At 42.7% G+C, this 20975-nt stretch overlaps 1 protein-coding gene across 4 annotated transcripts in view; it reads right to left on the bottom strand.

The window, feature by feature from the left end:
* Window positions 1-5252: 5252 nt before the first annotated feature.
* LOC132871953 (histone-lysine N-methyltransferase PRDM7-like) overlaps window positions 5253-20975 on the bottom strand; it is a 38462-nt gene continuing 22739 nt past the window's right edge. For 2 of the 4 annotated variants that reach the window (XM_060906608.1, XM_060906610.1), the window contains exon 2: window positions 13769-20523. In XM_060906608.1, the coding sequence (XP_060762591.1) occupies window positions 15167-16186 (1020 nt within the window). In that variant the 5' untranslated portion in view covers window positions 16187-20523 and the 3' untranslated portion in view covers window positions 13769-15166. Of the gene's footprint in view, window positions 5369-5472; window positions 5745-13768; window positions 20524-20975 lie in introns of those variants that run through there. The other 2 variants (XM_060906611.1, XM_060906609.1) reach the window with 2 other exon arrangements.

Here is a 20975-nt window from a genome sequence, read left to right as displayed (position 1 = left end):
AAAGATGCCCTCGCATCCTGGTCGCTGCATGAAGAGGCCATGGTCTGCATGACCACGGACAGCGGCGCCAACGTCGTCAGTGCACTCCGCATGAATGACTGGAAGAGGCTACCGTGCTTTGGGCACCGGCTTCATATTGCAATCGGTGAGTTTAAATATGTCATTATTGCTAATTACATTATTTAATCTTGTGTGTCAATGTCGAAATTGGACATTTATTATAATGTATTTTGATATTTTATGCCATTTAATTTATTATTATTACACTCTTAAAACACGTGTTGAAAATAACACAACTTGCGTTGTTTTTTAACACATCTCTATGTCCAGATTGGGACAACAGAACTTTTGTTCATTTTAACACGTGTTACCATATTCAACACAACTTTTGTGGTGTTAAACATTTCTGAAATATAACAACTCTTGTTGAAATTAAACTTGCACAAAAGATGTGTTGATTTCCAACACATTCGTTTTAAGAGTGTATTATTATTATTATTATTATTGTTGCTGTTGAGATGTGTTGAGCAGGGAACTGTGATAAATAATATGCCTGCTGTACTACATAAAATTAATGGAATTTTAAATGGTCATGCATGGTATTATAAGGCTGTTATTGATGAATACATACATAATGTAAGTAAAAGCAACTAACTAACTAAACTCAGAGTGCGTTGTGCAGAAAGCACACAGACACACATTGAATAATCCCTATCTCAAGCTCACCTCTGCCATTCAGCTAGTAGTATCAGATGCTTACAATATTGTTTGGCGCCATCTAGTGGCACACTGAACAATAGGAACAAAAAGGACAAAAGAAGCCTGTTGCTCCATTCATGGCAATGATGTACTCTTTCAAATATTTTCCAGAGAGAAGCATGTGTGATACGAAGATAGACAGAGCCATTGGTGTCTGCAAAAAGGTGGTGGGAGCCTTTTCCAACAGCTGGAACCTGAAAAAAGCACTGGCTGATGCCCAAAATCAGATGAAGCTCCCTGACCATAAACTCATCACAGAATCACCTACAAGATGGGGCTCAAGACAGCGCATGATTGAGAGGTTTGTTGAGCAAGAAAAGGCCATTCGACATGTGCTGGGGGGAGACAAAAAGCGCAGGCATCTCCTCCCTTCATGGCAAGATATCGATGTGCTGGAGTCAGTGAGCAAAGCACTTCGTCCCCTCCTTGAATTTACAGATGCCCTCTCAGGTGAGCAAGTAGTTACCATCTCCTACCTGAAACCGGTGCTCTCATTGTTTAACTCAGAGGTCCTGGCAGAGCAGTCTGATGATGCACAGCTCACAAAACAAATAAAAAAATCCATTTTGGATTACCTTAACTCCAAATACAGAGATGACAATGTGGATGGCCTTCCAAGTGTGGCATCCACGCTTGACCCACGGTTTAAGAACCGCTACAATGATGATGATCAGACGATTATGTCCACAATTTCATCTGAGCTTATGGCTATGGCAACTCCGGAAGAGAGCAATGCTCCAGGCCCTTCAACTGCAACAGCTGAAGGTGCCACTGCAGCAGAGGGTGTAGTAGAAGGTGACATTGAGCTACCAGCCAAAAAAACAAAGAAGTCTTTTGGTAGTTATTTCAAAAAAGTCAGTGAGAGAGGAGAGGGAGTCTCAGGCTACTGGCATAGAGAAGGAGATTAAGAGCTACCTTCTGATACCAGAGATGGACAGTGATGTGAACCCCCTTGAATGGTGGAAAACCCATGAGATAAATTTCCCCAGGCTGGCAAAGCTGGCAAAAAAGTATCTGTGTGCCCCAGCCTCCAGCAGCCCTTCAGAGAGAGCATTTAGCACAGGTGGAAATGTTGTGACCTGTCACCGGGCTTCACTCAAGCCTGATAGTGTGGACAGATTAGTGTTTTTGGCACACAATTTGAAGTGAACAACCTGTTGGCCTAGAATTTTCAAAGGTTTGCAAAGTTACTGATGTCTGTTCCTAACTTTGATGGCATTAAGCATTTTTTTTTCTGTTTGAGATTTTTCTTTCCACAATTTTGTCATTTGTTTACAAATCTCAATGTTTTCAATATGACTACACTGTAGTTTATTTATTTTTATTTAATAAGTTCTAAGTTATTTCTTATTTGGATATTTAAGAAAATGTCTTTTTTGCATGTTTGTTGCACACTCCTGGAAGAAAATGTGAAGTTTAATGAGCACTTTCTGTTGATTTGCATTGCTCAATATGTTTCTTTAAAATGTGTGGATTATTCAGAAGAAAAAAAATTGCCTGGTTGCACTTTTATTCAATTGAATTATTCATTTTTATTCATTTAAAGTTGTTTAAGAAAATAAATATGGCTTTTCCTTAAATACTTGTGTCACTGCAATGATTCTTTTAGTCATTGTAATTATTGTAATCTTTAAGCAAGTGTTTTTTTTAAATATCGTCAAAATATCGTTATCGTTAAAATCCTAAAAAATAGAGATATTATTTTTTGCCCATATCGCCCACCCCTAGTTTCTGCAAAACCAGATGAGAGACACCAGCTTAATAGAATTGAGGAATGTGTGAAGGACATTAGACACTGGATGCTTATTAACTTCCTTCTGCTTAACTCTGACAAGACTGGAGTACTTGTACTCGGACCACATGCAGCTAGAAGCAAGTTTTCTGATTCCACAGTAACTCTGGATGGCCTTTCTGTTTCTTCACGTGCAGCAGTAAAAGACCTCAGAGTGATTATTGACCCCAGACTTTCATTCGAAACTCACATCAATAACATTACCCGGTTAGCCTTCTTTCATCTCAGAAATATTTCTAAGAGAAGAAATTCAATGTCACTACACGACACAGAAAAATTAGTTCATGCTTTTGTTACCTCCAGGTTGGATTATTGTAATGCCTTACTGTCTGGATGTTCCAATAAGTGCATAAACAAGCTCCAGTTAGTTCAAAATGCAGCAGCAAGAGTCCTTACTAGAGCTAGAAAATATGACCCCATCACCCCTGTCTTATCCACACTGCATTGGCTCCCAATCAAATTTCACATTGATTGTAAAATACTATTCTTGACCTTGAAAGCACTGAATGGTCTCGCGCCACAGTACCTGAGTGAACTTCTGCTCCTCTATGACCCACCACGCCTACTTAGATCAAAAGGTGCAGGCTATCTGCTGGTACCTTGTATAGTGAAGGCTACATCAGGGGGCGGAGCCTTTTCTTACAAAGCTCCACAGTTATGGAACAGCCTTCCAAGTAGTGTTCGGGAATCAGAAACGGTCCATGTTGAAGTCAAGGCTGAACGCATATCTGTTTAACCAAGCCTTTTGTTAAGAGTGTTTATGAGGGAAAGGAATAGATCTGGAGGGTCCTCAGACAGACACAGTGTTTTGGTAAACTGGGATGTATGGATGCTGTCAGTTCCCCACTCACTTGCTCGCTCGAGTTTGTTGATCCTGTAGTGGCTGCTGCTTTATGTCCCGGGGCTCCCTCATGCCTGTGCTACCTTCTGGCTCTCCCCTTTTAGTTATGCTGTCATAGTTAGTTGCCGGAGTCCCTGCTTGTACTCAGTGCAATATGTATACTGCTCCTACTCATCAGGTGACATTGGGCATACCCAACAACCTGTGTTTTCTCTCTTTCTCTCCCCCTCCCCCCATCTGTCCCTCTGAGTTACATGGCAATCCTGACCTCTTCTGCTCCTCAGACCTGCCTGATCCATTCTGATGCCCTACATCTGGTTGGAGTCTCATCACGTCGCTTCTGTGGAGAATGGCCCCATATGGACAGTTGAAAGTCACGCTTGGAAGACGCTCTGGACTCTTACAGTAATGCTTTTATGGCTGAGGACTACAGCTGACTTGCTAACTTTAGGACTGCAGCTGTCATGAACAGTTTTGCACTCAAGTTTCCATCAAAGAAGAGTTAGAACATCAACAAAACTGATTTCACGTTAAAAATGTTAGAATCATATTGTCCCTTATCACCCAAATGAGGATGGATTCCCTTTTGAGTCTGGTTCCTCTCGAGGTTTCTCTCGTGTCGTCTGAGGGAGTTTTTCCTTGCCACAGGTTTGCTCATTGGGGATAGATTAGGGATAAAATTAGCTCATGTTTTAAGTCGTTCAAATTCTGTAACGCTGCTTTGCAACAATGTCTATTGTTAAAAGCGCTATACAAATAAACTTGACTTAACTAGAGGGTGAAGAGTGGGGAGCCATTGCTGAGGCAATCAGACAGGAAGTCCTTTATCCAGAGGCAGATGGATTAAGACAGTCTCAGGTCTGTCAGGTTGGACACCAGTCTGTGAGGGAGAATGGTGTTGAATGCTGAGCTAAAGTCCACAAAGAACAGCCTAGCATAGCTCTCTTGCTGCTCAAGGTGAGAGTGAGGGCAGTGTGGAGAGTTGTTGCTATGGTGTCCTCTGTAGACCCATTAGCTCTACAAGTATACTGGTGTCTAACACGGGTGGGGGACTTGAGATGATGCAAGTCTGAACCAGTTGCTCAAAGCGCTTCATGATGACGGGAGTAAGTGCCACTGGTCAGTGGTCATTCAGGCTGCTAATGGTCTTTTTTTGGCAATGGAAGATGGTAGAGGACTTCAGGCAGGGTGGGATGGTGGACTGGGACAGGGACTGATTGACTTATGTGACATCCTATGCTCTGTACATAACATGGTTCTAGATGTTTTATTTTACTACAAGATACATGCCTATCAGAAATACTGGACAAAGGTGGTCAATTACTGCAGGAGTCTTGGTCAAGGCGGCTCATTGCTATTTAGCCCCTAATGTTCTCCAAGCTTTACCATTAACAGCCCCATGAGCCTTTGCACTCTGGCAAGGCTCCGTGGAACTGGCAACAACTAAAGCGACTGCCTTTTCTGGTCGCTACAATAATAATCCTCCTCCCTGGAGCCAAATTTATTTTCAAAATGGAATTAAAGGCCATTTAGATTAAAAAAAAAAAAAAAAGTGACTACCTACAAACATTTTTAATGAAAAAAAGTACAGTCATTGTTGTATTTTAAAAAAATATTTCATGAGCCTGCATGAAAATGCATGGGGTTGCTCAAAATTCCACAGCACACTTCACTTTGTCTCACAGCACACCGGGTATATACTGTCTCATCTCATCATCTCTAGCCGCTTTATCCTGTTCTACAGGGTCGCAGGCAAGCTGGAGCCTATCCCAGCTGACTACGGGCGAAAGGCGGGGTACACCCTGGACAAGTTGCCAGGTCATCACAGGGCTGACGCATAGACACAGACAACTTGAGCACTGAGGTGTTACTAGTATTTTTATTAACAGGCAAGTTCCACCACACTGGCTAAAAGAACCGATGTCGGACCGCATTGTGCTCAAACTTGCGATTTACACCACTACTCCACACATCATCTGCAAGAAGAAATTGATATTAATTGGAGCTACCTTCATCTTGTCATCATATTTTGCTACATAAAAATATACAATCTTTATTATAAAATTTATGACAAACTCACAACCGAGGAGTCTCCACTGTTCTTGGCTTCCTCTCGGTTCACCAGCTCTCCCTGGCAGGGGCCGAAGTGTGCACCTACTGGAACAGTCTCCCCCTTATTAAACACTCCCAGGCCTGCATCAGGAATACTGGACTTCTGGATTTCTAGCCCAGAAGGAAGTGTTTGTCTGGCTCGGTCAGGGACTCCCATGGGAACAGGAGTATCGGGGATGAAGAGGGGTGGTCCATGAACCTCGCATTTGTTGAGGAAGAAGGATTTGCAGACTTCACAGTCTGGGAGTAGAGAAAACACAACAGGAAGAAATGAGGCCCAAATGTGTGTGCAATCTGTGTGTGTCTATCCAAGACCATATACAGTACATTAGTACTGTATACAAATTATCCTAAGAAAGTTTGCCAGTAAGGTTCACTGAGCATCTGGTTGAGACTAGAGGTGTCCATCAGGACTGGGATCAAACAGGACACAACAAGGTACCAGTATTGGCAAAAAATATGGAAACACCTACCAAAATGACAAAACACAATTTGACCTTTTGTTCTCAAGTTCTCTTAATAAACTAAACATTTTCATCATAACAAACAAATGTTACAAGTAACCAGAGTAAATCATTCTAAAATATTATCAATATTTGGTATGGAACCCCTTGACACTGAAGTGCACTGACATGATCAGGCATGCCATCATAAAGTTTATGAATAAAATCAAGTGGAATTGATCTCCATACGTCTTGCAACACTTCCCAGAGCTGTGGCAGGTTTGAAGGAGCCCTTTTCACCTTCTCTCGCTCCATGTAGTTCCAGACTTGCTCAATTATATTCATGTCAGGACTTTGGGCTGGCCAATCAGGAACTGTCAAGCTGACATCTTGTTCTTTGTTTTGTAAATACTGTTTAACCATCCTGGCTGTGTGTTTTGGGTCATTATCTTGCTGGAAGATAAAGTTGTTGCCAATGAGAGCTCTTCCAGAAGGCACAGCATGATGGATAAGGATTTGTCTGTACTTGTCAGCAGTGAGGGTCCCATCTATTTTGTAGAGATGACCAACTCCATTGTAGGTGATGGCTCCCCATACTTGCAGGACCCCTCCGCCATGTTTTACTGTGGGAGAAACACAGTTTGCCTTGTATCTTTCTCCCTTTCTGCACCTGACTTACTGTTGCATAGCGTTGCCGAATAATTCAAATTTCTTCTCATCTGAGAACATGACCCTTTTCCACTGCTCAGAAGTCCAACTCCTGTGAATTTTTGCCCAGTTAAGTCTCTTCTGCTTATTTCCACCTCTCAACAAAAGTTTTGCGCACCGACACATGACCTTTGAGGCCTTCTGCTGAGAGCGTCTTCCTAACCAGGTGTGGGGAGACTGTAGCATCTTGGAGGTCCTGTGCCAGTTCCTTGCTGGATTTCTTCCTCTCTCATAGGGATGTAGTCTTGAGGTACTGGACATCAGCTTTAGTCAACTTTTTCTTCCTTCCTCTGCCTGAAATGTTCTTGAAGTTCCCAGTCTTCTGGTGATGCTTGAGGCATTTCCAGACAGCACTGTGGGTCACATGCAGTTTCTTTGCTATGGCTCATTATGAATGGCCCTCCTCCCACAAAACTTAAATCCTAATACGCTGCTCTTCTGCAGCGCTCGAAACTAACCGTGTCCCGACGTCCCGGGGACCATAAAAAATGTCATCGGGACACAAAATCATAATATCTGGGACAATCCCGGGACAATGGAAAAAAATAGATCTAGAAAAAAAAGTTCTACATTAATATTATTTACAAAGCCGTAAACCATACGTAGACATTCACCTAATTTGTCAATTTTAATTTTAAAACGTTAACAGCGAAAAATACATTAGTAGCTACACTTTCGATGCACCTGCATCAGTAGGCTACAGAGCAGCACATTCTGTTCTAGAATCTTCGGCCGGTGTCCGCATTATATGGACTTGGAATGGAATTGCTACCACACACGCTGCGCTGACTCTTGCCAGAACAAAAATGCTTAAGTGGTTGAAGCGGACCGACCGCGGGGAAGAAACTGAAAGCCCAGACATAACGTCTCCGGGACCTTCAGGATCCAAAGTGTCATCGCCTGGTCTGCAGGCAACGCTAGCAACTGAATGAACACTGTTAGACACGTTATAAAATACAACAGGAATGATGTGGATGATATTGACGGAAGATACCGTTCAACAGAATAAGTGAGTTTTCTTGGTGTCTTTCTAGTTCAGAAAGTTTAGTCAGTCAGCAGCACAACTAGGCTAGGACCTGGCACTATGTTGATGTTGCTAACATTTGCACCCACGTTTCGGCAGCGAAAGTTCATAAAAATGGATAACAGTAATGAATAATGGAAAGTTCATAAAAATGGATAACGGAAAGTTCATAAAAATGGATAACGGTAATGGTGAAAATTATAAGTTGGCCTTATAAATGCCAACAGATATTCAAGGTATAAGTAGATGAAATGAACATAAAAGGGGTCTTATTTTCAACTAAAGTGTACTGCAGATGTAGTGAGTTGAAACATTTTCTGAATGAGCTAGTTGGCCCCTTAAACGGGTATCTATTCATACAGTGAGATCACCAAAGTTTAATAAACTGAAAATGCAATAACTGTAATTTTGAAGTAGATGATGTATAGGACATGTGTCACTTGTGTTTTGTGACTTATTGTAAAAATGATATAAAGAGTTCAAAATCGCATAGTTACAAATATAATAGTAACTTCATATGATAATATTAACCACTGGTTATTTCAGAGAGGAAAAAAAATGGGGACGCTATTGCTTCCATTCGGGACAACACAACACAGAATTCGGGACCACTGGGGGACACAAAGAAAAAAAAGTTAATTTCGAGTCCTGCTCTTCTGTAGTTTCTCTCTCTGATGCCATTTCTGCCTGTTGCCTGGCTGTAGTCAGAGGATAAATACTTTCTAATCTATTCTTTGTAGAGACCACATGATTTAGTTAATGGTTTTCACCTTTGGAATAAGTAGCATATCAGGGTAGGATTGCCCAACAAGGAGTGATTAAGGTTGGTTTTGGGGCTAAACTAAACAAAGAGAGATACTATTTCCAATACTTTTATGATGTTTATCACACAACAATGGCCAAAACTGCTAGTGTTTTCATGGTTAAAGTATACAATTGTGGTTAAAAGGCGTCTTTGTATCTTCATAATGCATTTCAGTTGCCTTCAGTGCAGATTCTGATGCCATTTGCACAGATTAAGTATGCAAAATCAATCTTTTCCTAGGCATTTCCATATTTTGTGCCAGTACTGGATACGAGTATGTTTTTTTTTTACTTCCTTGTGGGAGTAAACAAAACGGTCAGATACGAAGCTTGCAGGGCAAAATAAAACGAATGTTCATTAACATGACTGTGGCACTGAATGATGTATTTACAGTATTCTCTTAGGACTTGCCTGGTCAGGGTTGTTTTAAATTCAGCTACTTGTTTGCTTATCTTCTGGGGAACAGAATTTCCCAAATTTGTTATGAAAATCACATGCAGGTACAAACAAAATTAACTGTCCACACAGTAAGAAAGAAAGTAAATAAAAATAGTCCAACGCACATCTCTATTTGAGCTTGCTGACAATTATGGCATTTCTAAACCTAGACATTTTTCCCCCCAATGCCATACATATAGGATTCATATTTAATTTAAAAAAAAAACAAACACAACAACCCCCCCCCCCCCACACACACACCAAATGGCAATTTAAGCATAACTAATTTGCTGAAGAAACCATTGGACCCAGAGGAAACATACATTGACGGGGGAGAACTCGCAAAACTTCACACAGACAGCAACCCGAGCTTAGAATCGAATCCAGGACCCTGGAGCTGCGCCACTGTGATGCCCCGAAATCAATATATTTGGACTCCTCTCTCTCACACCCACTGTCTCTTATTGAACATCCCATTCCAGGGGCATACTCTCTGTCCCCTATTAAATCACAGCTGGTTGGGATCTTTTGCGAGCTTATGTATGTGGGGAACAGAGCACATAGCACTGTCCTCCAGGTGTGTTTTGCTATCATATGACACAGTATAGCGAACCCCAGCCAGACAATGATGAAGCTTACTGATGTTTCAAGAAGCATTTATGTTCAGCCGTCATCCATAATTTGAACACAAATATACTTCCTTTCCTTCACAACCTTTCACAAACACCATAAGAGCTGCAGATGGATAAATAAAAAAAATGAGCTCTCACAAGCAAACATTTCCATAATGCCAGTTAACCACACGTGGACATTTATCAAATATTCACTCACACATAAATCGGTCAAAGCACATGAAAAGCTAGAAAACCAGCATTAACACGACGTTACAGCTTATCCATGTAGCACCCTTTCGCATAAGCTAACCTTAGCATGGCTAATACAACAACGATATATGTAAACACCCTTTCGGCAGTTCATTAGGATAACACGTTTTATGACTGTTTGCTGTGACAAGTTGAAACACAATACCTTGTTCCCATTTCCAGCTAGGCACTTAATTATCCATAATGAAACTTTACATGAGGTCACTGAGGTTGTTAACAGTCAATGGATGGCTGTTGACTACTGCCATAGCTTCATAGAGGAAAAGCTCGTAGCGAAGCACCATTTAGCCTACCAGAAGAAAGAGCAAGCATGGCCTTAGGATGCCTTTCACTGTTCTAATCTGTCTCTCCCACACCCCTCCGACATGCCTCGAATAGGGTGCATTCATGCTGAACTCGCACTGTTTCTCAGCAAGAAATGCAGCCAGCCAGTCTGCACTGACTTCTTTTAGAGCTTCTTTGAGTTCATTTTTGGCTCCTACAAAGTTGCTTCCTTGATCAGACTTGATTTGACGAACAGTGCCACGTATGGCAATAAAGCATCGTAGGTCATTTCTGAGGGCGTCGGTGGACATATCAAGCATCTCAATATGGATGGCGCGGGAGCTAAGGCAAGTGAAGAGAAGACCATACACCTCTTGTTCTCCTTTCTACCCTGCTTTGTAAAAAATGGACCAAAGTAGTCCATTCCACAGAAGGTGGGGGGGGGGGGGGGGGGGGGGCAATGGTTCCACATGTTCAGGGGGTAGATCAGCCATCCTTTGCTCTTCCGTTGGTTTCCGAAGCAGTCTACAGGTAACGCATTGACAAATGTAGGATGCTACTGCCTGATTGATGCCAGGAATCCATGGGACCTGATGTCATTAATGGTAAGACCTTTGCCTTGATGTTTCATCCTTTCGTGGTGATGAGCAATGATCATCTTTGCAATGTGATGATCCTTGGGGATGACTGCAGGGTGCTTGATGGAGTCGGGAAGAGAAGAGCTGCACAGCCTACCTCCCACCCCTGAGGATGCCATCTTTGTCAAGGAAGGCATCAAGCGAGTATAATGGATTTTGAGATGGTAGGGGGATCCCTTTGCTCAGCAGTTTCAACTCCTCTTGATACACATTTTTTTGCAGGTCTATGATTATGCAATGTTCTGCATGTTCTCGTTCTGTTACAGTGGTGAGACTGTTTGATCTGTTCTTGCTGATGCACCTTAGTATGCGTGCAACAGCTTGAGTAGCCAGTGACCAAGATGAGAGCTTAGACAAGCAAATCAACAAGGCTTACTCATTCTGTGGTTCTTGTGCCAAGCACGACAGCACTTCTGACCTCTGGATCGCCAATCATTAACTCTGGAATCTCAGCAACAGGCAGCTTCATTTCCTTGTTCCATAAGAACTTGGGTCCAGTGAGCCAGGTGGATGAACGAAGCTCGCTGGGAGTCAAGCCCCTAGAAGCATGGTCAGCAGGATTCTCATTGGTTGGGACGCATCTCCATTGCTGAGGGGGCGAGCTGAGATGAATCTTCTGAATATGATTAGCCACAAAAGGTGTGGAATCGTCATGCTTCATCGTTGATATATCCTAAGATCACCTTATAAATCAGTCCAGAAGAACTCCGCAGTCCCAGTAGATGCAAATTCGTGCTTGAGCATGTTGCTTATCTTCACAGAAACAACTGCGGCTGTTAGTTCCAATCTCGGAACAGTTGTGACCTTGGATGGTAAGATGCGTGCCTTTCCTACAACTAAGGCACAGTGAACATCTCCCTCTTCATTTTGAAGTCTCACTGGCCATAACCCTTAAGGCTAGCATCCAAGAAATGATGCAGCTCTGTCTTTGTGACCTTTCCAAATCCAGCAGGTGAGTAGGTACGGGATAGGGTAACATTATCTAATTGGGCTAGATCACTTCTCCACTGTTCCCATTCTGGGTGAAGTTCGTCTGGGAGAGGATCGTCCCAGCCTGTGCCTTGCCTACACATCTCCTGAAGAATGATCTTCGCTTTGAGCAGAACAGGCGCCACAAACCCGAGAGGGTCATACAAGGAAGCCACTACAGACAGGATGCCATGGCGTGTTGCAGGCTGATCCTTTAGGCTGATGTTAAGCCGGAAGTGGTCGGATTCCACATCCCATTGAATCCCTAGGACTCTCTCAAGTGGCAGGTTGTCGAAGGTGAGGTTCATATTTTTCACATTAGTTGCTCGTTCTGAGGGCGGTATACTTTCTAGAACTTCTCTGTCATTCGACACAAACTTGTGTAGTTGCAGACCACCCGTGGTGCACAGTTTGCGAGCTTCTCTGGCAAGCTGAATAGCATCTTCAGTGCTTTCAACACTGGCAAGCCCATCGTCTACATAAAAATCCCTCATGATGAACCGGGAGCCTTTAGGGTAGAGGTTGCTATTCTCTTTAGCTAGATGCTTCAGCCCGTAGTTTGCACATCCAGGAGAAGCAGCACCGAACAGATGCACCTTCATCCGGAACTCGCTGGGTGGCGAGTTCAAGTCTCCTTGCTTCCGACAGAGAAAGCGCAGGTAGTTGCGATCAGCCTCGTACACATGAAATTGATGGAACATTTTTTCCAATGTCGCACATCAGAGCTACAGGGTGTTGTCGAAAGCAAATGAGAACACCACTCAACTTGTTCAGCATGTCAGGACCAGAGAGGAGGTGGTCATTTAGGCTGGTTCCTTTGCATCTGGTGGCGCAATCGAACACTATGCGAAGCTTTTCTGGCTTCTTTGCATGACAAACACCGTGATGGGGACTCTACCATCTCTCACCTTCACTCCCACCATCTTCAACCTGCTCTGCATCTTCCTTCTCGATTACCTCCTCCATGAACTTGACATACCGCTCCTTATACCTTTCGTCCCATTGCAGTTTCCTTTTCAGGTGGTTGAGGCATATCATGGCTGAGTCTTTGTTATCAGGCAAGCTAGGTCTGTTTTTGAAGGGCAGGGGCATTTCATAGTGGACATGCGTGTTTTTCCGTATACCCTCATCTAGCTTATGGAGGAAGGCAATGTCTTGTGACACTGCTTTGCTGTCTTCGCTGCCATCCTTGAAGTCAGATTCTAGAATGCGAATAGCATTGGCAGAAGTTACCAGAGGCAGCTCTTTAACCATGATTTTGTGACACAGGCGACTTGTGCTCAACGGATCATGGCCTTGGGATGAGCACCCCACAATAGTCCATCCTAAGTCTGTCCGTATTGCACAGGGTTCCTCATCTCCTCCTAGGATGGCATGCCTTGGTGCCATGGCTCTGGAGCAGTTGTAGCCTATAAGAAGTCCTACTTCAGTCCTTTAGTGGTTGGATTTCGTCTGCTAGTTCTCTGAGATGACTCCATTGTTTAGCCGTCTCACAAGTGGGAATGTGAGCATGGTTAATGGGTATGCAATCCTTCATGTAGGCAACTGGAAGATCAACCTGAATAGCAGAACTGTATCCCTTTACACGAAGGCCGGAGACACACTCACTTGGGAGAACTGTTTTTTTTTTCCCCCACTCATGGTGGCCAACTTCAACTTCACTGGATACTTGTCAGCAATTAGATTGTCGCTCACTTCTTGGTCGATGAATGTTGTATCGCTTTGAGTGTCGAGTAGAGCATAGACAAGCTTCTCAGCTGTTGAATTGTTTTTAGTTGACACCCACACTGGTATTACCATCGATGTGTAGGATGAGCCTTCGCCTGTTACACTGAGTGATGTTGCAGCAGCAGCACTTGGATTCACCCCTGTTTCAGATGAACACCTTGACTTGAAAGCTTTAAATGTCCTTAAAAAAGGCAATTTGTCTTACAGCACAGCAAAGTGACAAAAAACACATACAATAAAAAAACCATCACAACACAATAAATAGCAAAACGTGTAAATAAATACAGACCACTGGTCAGAGGCATCCATCAATGCTAGAAATGTAAAAAAAAAATAATAATAATAATTTGTACATTAACACAAGTATGAGTGTAGTTTTAAGTATGTATCTCCCATATCTTGTTCAATTGATTAATTGCCATGGGGATGAAGGAGTTCTTTGCTCTATTTGTTCTGATGTTAGGGTATCTGTATCTACGTCCTGAGGGAAGTGTTTGGAATTTAACTGAGAGGGGGTGGGTAATGTCAGTGCAGACTTTGCCTGCCTTCTTGGCTAATCTATCCAGGTAAAGGTTATTAAGCTCTTTTTGCTAACACCCCATTATTTTCCCACTTGTTTTAATGATTTTACCCAGTTTACTTTTGTGCGTCACTTTGGAGTGACCATACCAGCATACAATACCATAGCAAAGAATACTTTCAATAAAAGACTTGTAAAATAACGTCATAATTGTATTGTCAACATTAAAAAAGTTAAGTTTCCTTAGGAAATACAAACGCTGTTGACCCTTTTTATAAATTGCATCTGCACAACTGTCCCATGATAATTTGTGGTCTATAATTAGACCAAGATATTTATAGTCCATTACCACTTCAATCTCCTCTCCTCCAATAACTGAGGGGGGGCGCTGGTAAGACTTTTTGTCTGAAATCAAAGATCAGCTCTTTCGTCTTAGATATACTGAGATGCAGGTTAGACATTTCAGACCAGTTGACAAATTCCTCCAGTGCTGGACCATGCGTGGCCTCATTATGGTTCAGTAAGCTTACCAAGGCTGTATCATCTGCATATTTAATTATGTGGCAACCAGGGTGACTACTACGACAGCTGTCGGTATACAAAATAAACAGCAAGGGTGAAAGAACACTACCTTGTGGAGTTCCAATAGAGGCAAGTCGAACATCTGACAAGACGTTGCCTACCTTCACCTGCTGTGCTCTGCCCTGCAAAAAGTCCATAGTCCACTTAATTTAAAATCAAAGCGGAATTCTTTTTTTAATCTTTCAGCTAAAACGTGTGGGTGTATGGTATTAAAAGCTGACGAAAAGTCAGCAAAAAGGACACGAGCATGTGTCTTAAAACCTTCCAAGTGCATATACAAATAATCCAAAAGTGTGACAATTGCGTCATCTGTTCCTCTGTCACGCCTATATGCAAATTGTAATGGGTCAAGGGCTTGCTGGCAAGAGTTGATGTGGGTTTTGACAATCCTCTCAAATGATTTGACTACAAGTGAGGTGAGGGAAATGGGTCTGTAGTCCTTGGGAGAAGATGGATAAGGGACTTTGGGAAGGGGGGCCACGTATGATTTTTTCCAAATACGTGGTACCACCTGAGTATCCAATGAGTGTTGGAAAAGGTAGCAAAAGACCCCACTCAATTGGGCTGAGCAGTATCTCAGCACCTTGCCTCCTATATTATCAGGCCCAGGACTCTTTCGGATGTTGATCATCTCAAACACCCGCCGCACTGTATCCTCCTTAAATGTTGAATATTCCCACTGCCCCATTGTCCTGTAACCCATCCTGTAGCAAAATGGAATTACTGCCACTGGCCATATGCTCATGACGGGTGAAAAATTCATTCAAGTAATTGGCCAACAGATAGCGTGCTCTATCATCTGTATGTTGTTCTGAGCTTTTGTTTGTCTTGTATGGGGCATTTGCCATCAACTTAATACCAGTCCATCCAGCCCTTGAATCTCCAGCCATTAATTTCTCTTGCACCTTGTCTCTGTACTGGCATTTAGCTTTGTAGATCTCCTTGTTAACTTTTCTTTGTAACTCCTTCATGTCCTGTTTACTTCCCAAAGCATATATCCTCTTTTTCTCGTTTAATACCCCCTTCAACTCTTTAGTCACCCAGGGTTTATTATTTGGGTACACCCTACTGGTCTTTTTGGGAATCAGTGTCTCCACACAGAAGTCTATATAACCTGAAATGACCTCTGTCATCTCATGCAGGTCGGCAGAGGAGTTTTCAAAGGTGCTCCATGTTGTAGACTCAAAGCACCCTTTCAGAGTCTCCACACTATCCTCCTGCCAAACCTGAGTCTGCTTCACAGTAGGTTTGACTCGTTTTAGAACCTGCTTATAAGTGGGTGTCAGCAGAATAATATTGTGGTCTGAGCTACCCAGGGGTGCTTTTGCACAGGATGAATATGCCTTCGGAATGGATCCATAGCACAAGTCTATAACCTTATTGTTCCTTGTTGAACATGTGACATACTGGGAATAGGTGGGGAGTGCACGTTTAAGGGTACAGTTATTAAAGTCCCCCATTACAAACTTGGGTGCATCAGGGGAAATCTCATCAAACTCCTGATTGATATTATAAATGACGTCGGCTGCTTTGTCTGTATTTGCTCTTGGATGTATGTACACAATAGTCAAAAATAATTGTGGGAACTCGCGAGGTAAATACGACGGTCGGAGGGACAGCGACAGAAGTTCAATATCCGGGGTGCATATTTTTTCCTTATCACCGTTGTCCTGCACCATCGGTCATTAATCATAAAACACACCCCTCCTCCTTGCTCCTTGCCCGTGGTCTCACTGCAGCGGTCTAATCGTATAATTGAAAAGCCCTCTGGACAAACCTCCGAGTCCGACACGCCATCATTCAGCCAGGTTTCGGTGAAGGCTAGTATGAGGGCCTCCCGGTATTCATACAAGTAGCGAGTGTTTGCTCGCAACTCGCCCGCTTTCCTCTTGAGCGAACGGACGTTTGCCAAGATGATTGTTGGAAGTGGCACTTTTGCATTCCTCCTTCTGAGTTTTAGACGCGTTCCTCCTCGCTTCCCCCGTTTCCTCTTCTGTCCAAATCTACTACTGATGTTGTGCTTTATAATCTCTGCAGATATATTTGTATCTGATATCCAGTCATGTGTACGATCACGGAGTTGCAAAAGAAAATCCTTCTTGTAGCGTATATGTGCCCCAGATTCGCCGGCTGGTTTGCATGCTGAGAACACCACCGCGGTAACTGCTAACAAAAATAATAACAAAACTAATGTCCATATACGGCTCATGGTGGCCTACAATGACTGTGGTCGAACTTATCTACGTTATTTTCAAAATAAGTCACGTAGAACAAAAACATTGAACATCAAACACGCCGACAAACTGTGCTGCAGGTCGCCACTGTGCAGCGCCCCCTCTCTTTCCATAGTTGTAATCATGGAGGACTGTAGGATGCCTTCCTTTGCAGTTGTCGCAGCAGTGACTATGACGACAGTCTTTTGCACCGTGTCCAGATTTTAAGCATCCGTAACAGTTTCTTCTCCTTTACGTAGTTCTGTCATTCTGCCAACAACATCCCTGTGAACTTGGGACATGCATGAAGTTGGTGTCTGTTATCTTAAAGGATGCATGGAGCTTTAGCCCTTCTCTGGTCTGACCTTTGATTTGTGTTGTCTGTAGCTATGCGAGTGGTGAGAACACTGGCCTTGTTTCTCTTTGTGTCTCTGAGATTTCTCTTCTCAGTGTTCGAGTCTGATGAATGAAGAACATGAAGCGATGTAATTGGATTGCAGGCAATCTCAGCTTCAGTTGACACAAATGTTACAAAGTCCTTGAAACTTGGAAATTCTTGCTTCTCGTTCAGGCATTGGGTGACTTGTCGGTTCCAGTGTGAAGCTGCCCAGTCTGGTAGTTTGTGGGCAAGCTTCTGGTTCTCCTCACAGTCATTTAGTATGTCAAGACCCTTGACGTGAGGCATGGCATCTTGACAGGCATTCAGAAAATCTGAGAAGTTTGAGTCCTTGAACATCCGTAGGTTGAATCCTTGGCCAATTGGTAAGCTTCTCTCTGAATGCTCGCTGAATGGCAAATGGCTGGCCAAAGCGACGATTCAGCTTGTTCCAGGCTTCCTGATAGGCTATCATCATCATTCCGGAAGAAAGTGCCTTCTAGCACCTGGCATGCTGGACCACCAACGTGTTTCTTCAGATAGAGTTTTTCAACTGGTGTGATTGCTCTTTGGTCAATGAGTGAGGTAAACGCTGCTTTCCATTCAATGAACCGTATTGCATCACCATTGAAGACAAATGGCTCTGGAACAGGGAGCCTATTTAAGGCTATGCTGTCTTGAAAGACCCGAACAAGAGGGGAAAAAAATCTGTGTGAGGGGGTGTTGCAACATGATAGAGGGACTGCAGTTACAGGCGCACACTGTTTCCTTGTTCCTTTCATCATTAATGCAATCAGCAGCTTCGTGTTCCGACTCTTTTATCGTATACCTTTAGCTTAGCTTGAGCTGCCCGCACTTCCTTCACTGCCTGCAATCACTCCAACTCATGCCTTTGTGCCTCCAGAGCCTTCTGCTGTTGTTCCTCTAACTCTCTGATGACTTCTGTTTGTCTTTCTTCTGCCTCCATCATTTCATAATTTGCTTCCTTCACTGCTAGCTCTGCAGCTGCATCTGCACGCTTGGCTGCCATGGACAAAGCTGTGGAGTGTTGGTCAGACTTGCTGTGACTTGTCAAGGAAGCAGCAGATCCATAGACAGACTTTGCATAGTCACGGTGGAGCAGTTCATGAAGGCGGCGTCTTTCCATGTCCTCATTAAACTCACCTTCTTCGTCTATTGCTCTGCCGTAGGCAATGGTGACGATTTCTGTGGTAACTGATTCGCAAGTGTCAACTCTTCTTCTCACGCCGGTGGAAGGTGTGGCAAGATCTCGAATTCCAAAATACAGGTTCATTATGTCTTCCTTCACTTTCTTAAGCTCTTCAATGAGAGGCCAGAGCTCACTCTCTGACATGTATGTCTTCAGCTGATCTCTTGCTTTGCACATGTCGAGCTTCCATTTTTTGTACATGGAGAGCAGCCATTTCTCCTTTCTCTTGGCCTCTTCATCTTGTAGTGCGCGCATTTTCTCTGTTGGGTTCCGTGCATGTTCAGAGCGTCGAGGCCCTTCAGGTTCTTTCAGGCCAGGTGTCTCAGATACAACTGCCACTGAGTGGAGCTCACTCTGGAAGTCTTGAACTTTGTGCTGGGAACCAGGCATCTGCTCCTCTGTCTCCTTGAAGCTACCTGACTTTGACATTATCAACTCAATTTGAAATTATTAAGTCAGAAGAAACCTCTTAACAAGTATGATCGAACCTTTGCAATAAACAAAGTTGCTGTAGATATCCAGGTAAGTATTACAATAAAGGCAAACCTTAAAAGTACTTGAAATGCAAAAATCAGAATATGAGCATGAACAACTAGCAGAGCTGCATTAACGTGCAGACACTCAAACAACTGGAAATGTCCAGGTAAGTACTGTAATGAACACACTTCTCAAAGTACTTGGTATGCAAAAAATATGAAATGTCTTTAATAAAAGAGTCTATGTGAACGTGTTCATGTGTGAGTGTAAGCAACAGTTTCTCTCCTTTGCTGTAGATGAGAAGATGAGTATGAAAAGTTCACTGGTTCAGTCTAAAAGGGCTGTTCATGTGGAGCTCACCTTGTTGCAGTCTGTAGACTGTAATACTGTATAGGTGTGTACTCACAGTTCTGCTTCAGTGTCAGTGAATGTGACCGTACTTGACCATTGCGTCGAATCCATGAAACCGCTGCCTGGATTGCCGAAGTGGATCATGTGCTGACACGTCGGGACATGTTCATGATGAATCCATGTAGACAGCACATGGCGAAGTAGTAGCAGCAGCAGGCACGCCAAGAAGACCCTCCATCATGGCCCGTCATAATGGCAGCAAGTCGTCAGATCGATGAGGGCAAGCTCTTACTATAGCGAACCCCAGCCAGACAATGATGAAGCTTACTGATGTTTCAAGAAGCATTTATTATGTTCAGTCGTCATCCTTAATTTGCACACAAATATACTTCCTTTCCTTCACAACCTTTCTTCACAAACACCATAAGAGCTGCAGATGGATAAATAAAAAAAATGAGCTCTCACAAGCAAACATTTCCATAATGCCAGTTAACCACACATGTGGACATTTATCAAATATTCACTCACATATAAAATCGGTCAAAGCACATGAAAAGCTAGAAAACCAGCATTAACACGACGTTACAGCTTATCCATATAGCACCCTTTTGCATAAGCTAACCTTAGCATGGCTAATACAACAACGATATATGTAAACACCCTTTCAGCAGTTAATTAGGATAACACGTCACAGCAATCAGTCATAAAACAAGTTGAAACAATACCTTGTTCCCATTTCCAGCTAGGCGCTTAATTATCCATAATGAAACTTTACATTGCAAGGCAACGTCTTCAAAACACCTTTTCCTTCCGTACACTCTTCAATTAGCTGCAGTTCACGTGTGAACACCTATGGGCAAGTTGCTGACTCTCAGATGAGTGTACGCCAGAAGGGCTTCAAAATAAAAGAACCGAAAACGTAAAAGGCACTAACAAAAATAAAACTTACAGGAAGTAGTTAACTTGCTTATATACCATCAATAAGAGTCATTTACACACAGCATGAGCTTCAGTTGAAAAAGAGGAGTTTGATGGCTTTACATGTCTTGGAGGAAGTACATGTTAGCCTTCACTCACATGGTTAGAAAGACCTGGCTAGTGGGTGGATACTAGCAGGTGACCACACTGGAGAAAAAACACGGGTGGAAGAAAGAGGAAAAGGAAAAAAAAAAAACCTATAATCTTCTAATGTGTTGAAGACATCATGACACATTTATTTAACATTTATGGAAGGAGACCCAGGTATCAGTCAGTAAGTTTCCCAAGATGGAAGAGTCTTCAGGACAGAGGACTTTGTGCTTTCTGGTTTCTCAGTCACACGACAGCCCACATTTTTTTTTTTTGTCTCCAAATAAAACACAGGAGTGGCTGGAGAGAATGACAGACATTCTGCAACATTAAATGTAAACAGAAACAAATTAAACATTGAATGAGTCATTCATTAATAAATTAAAAATTGCAATAGCAAGCAAATCACTATGGTTTGAGGGGAATCATACACTTTGGGCCATGCTGTTTTATGAAAATAAAATCACGCGGCATAGATTTTTACACACACCCATCGTTTGATATTCCATGCTTTTTTTGTTCAGGTTAACATCAGTTTATAACGACTAAAGTATTTTAAATAAATAAGTTTCTCTCACTCCTCGCTACCATGTTACACACACTATAAACAAAAGTTCATACTTTAATCAATAAAAAAAATCTAAATTTCAATGTCACAATTTGTTGATTAAAATAAGAGACACTGAGGCTACATCCCAAATGTACTGTATTGCACTTTTAGTGCACCAGATAGTGTGCAGGGTAGAATAAACAGTGAGTGTTACTGAGCACCA

Source organism: Neoarius graeffei, chromosome 23 (assembly GCF_027579695.1).
Source record: "Neoarius graeffei isolate fNeoGra1 chromosome 23, fNeoGra1.pri, whole genome shotgun sequence".
NCBI classification, from domain to species: domain Eukaryota; kingdom Metazoa; phylum Chordata; class Actinopteri; order Siluriformes; family Ariidae; genus Neoarius; species Neoarius graeffei.
The sequence above is the reverse complement of the archived record's forward strand: the minus strand, read 5'-3'. Positions and strand labels throughout refer to the sequence as shown.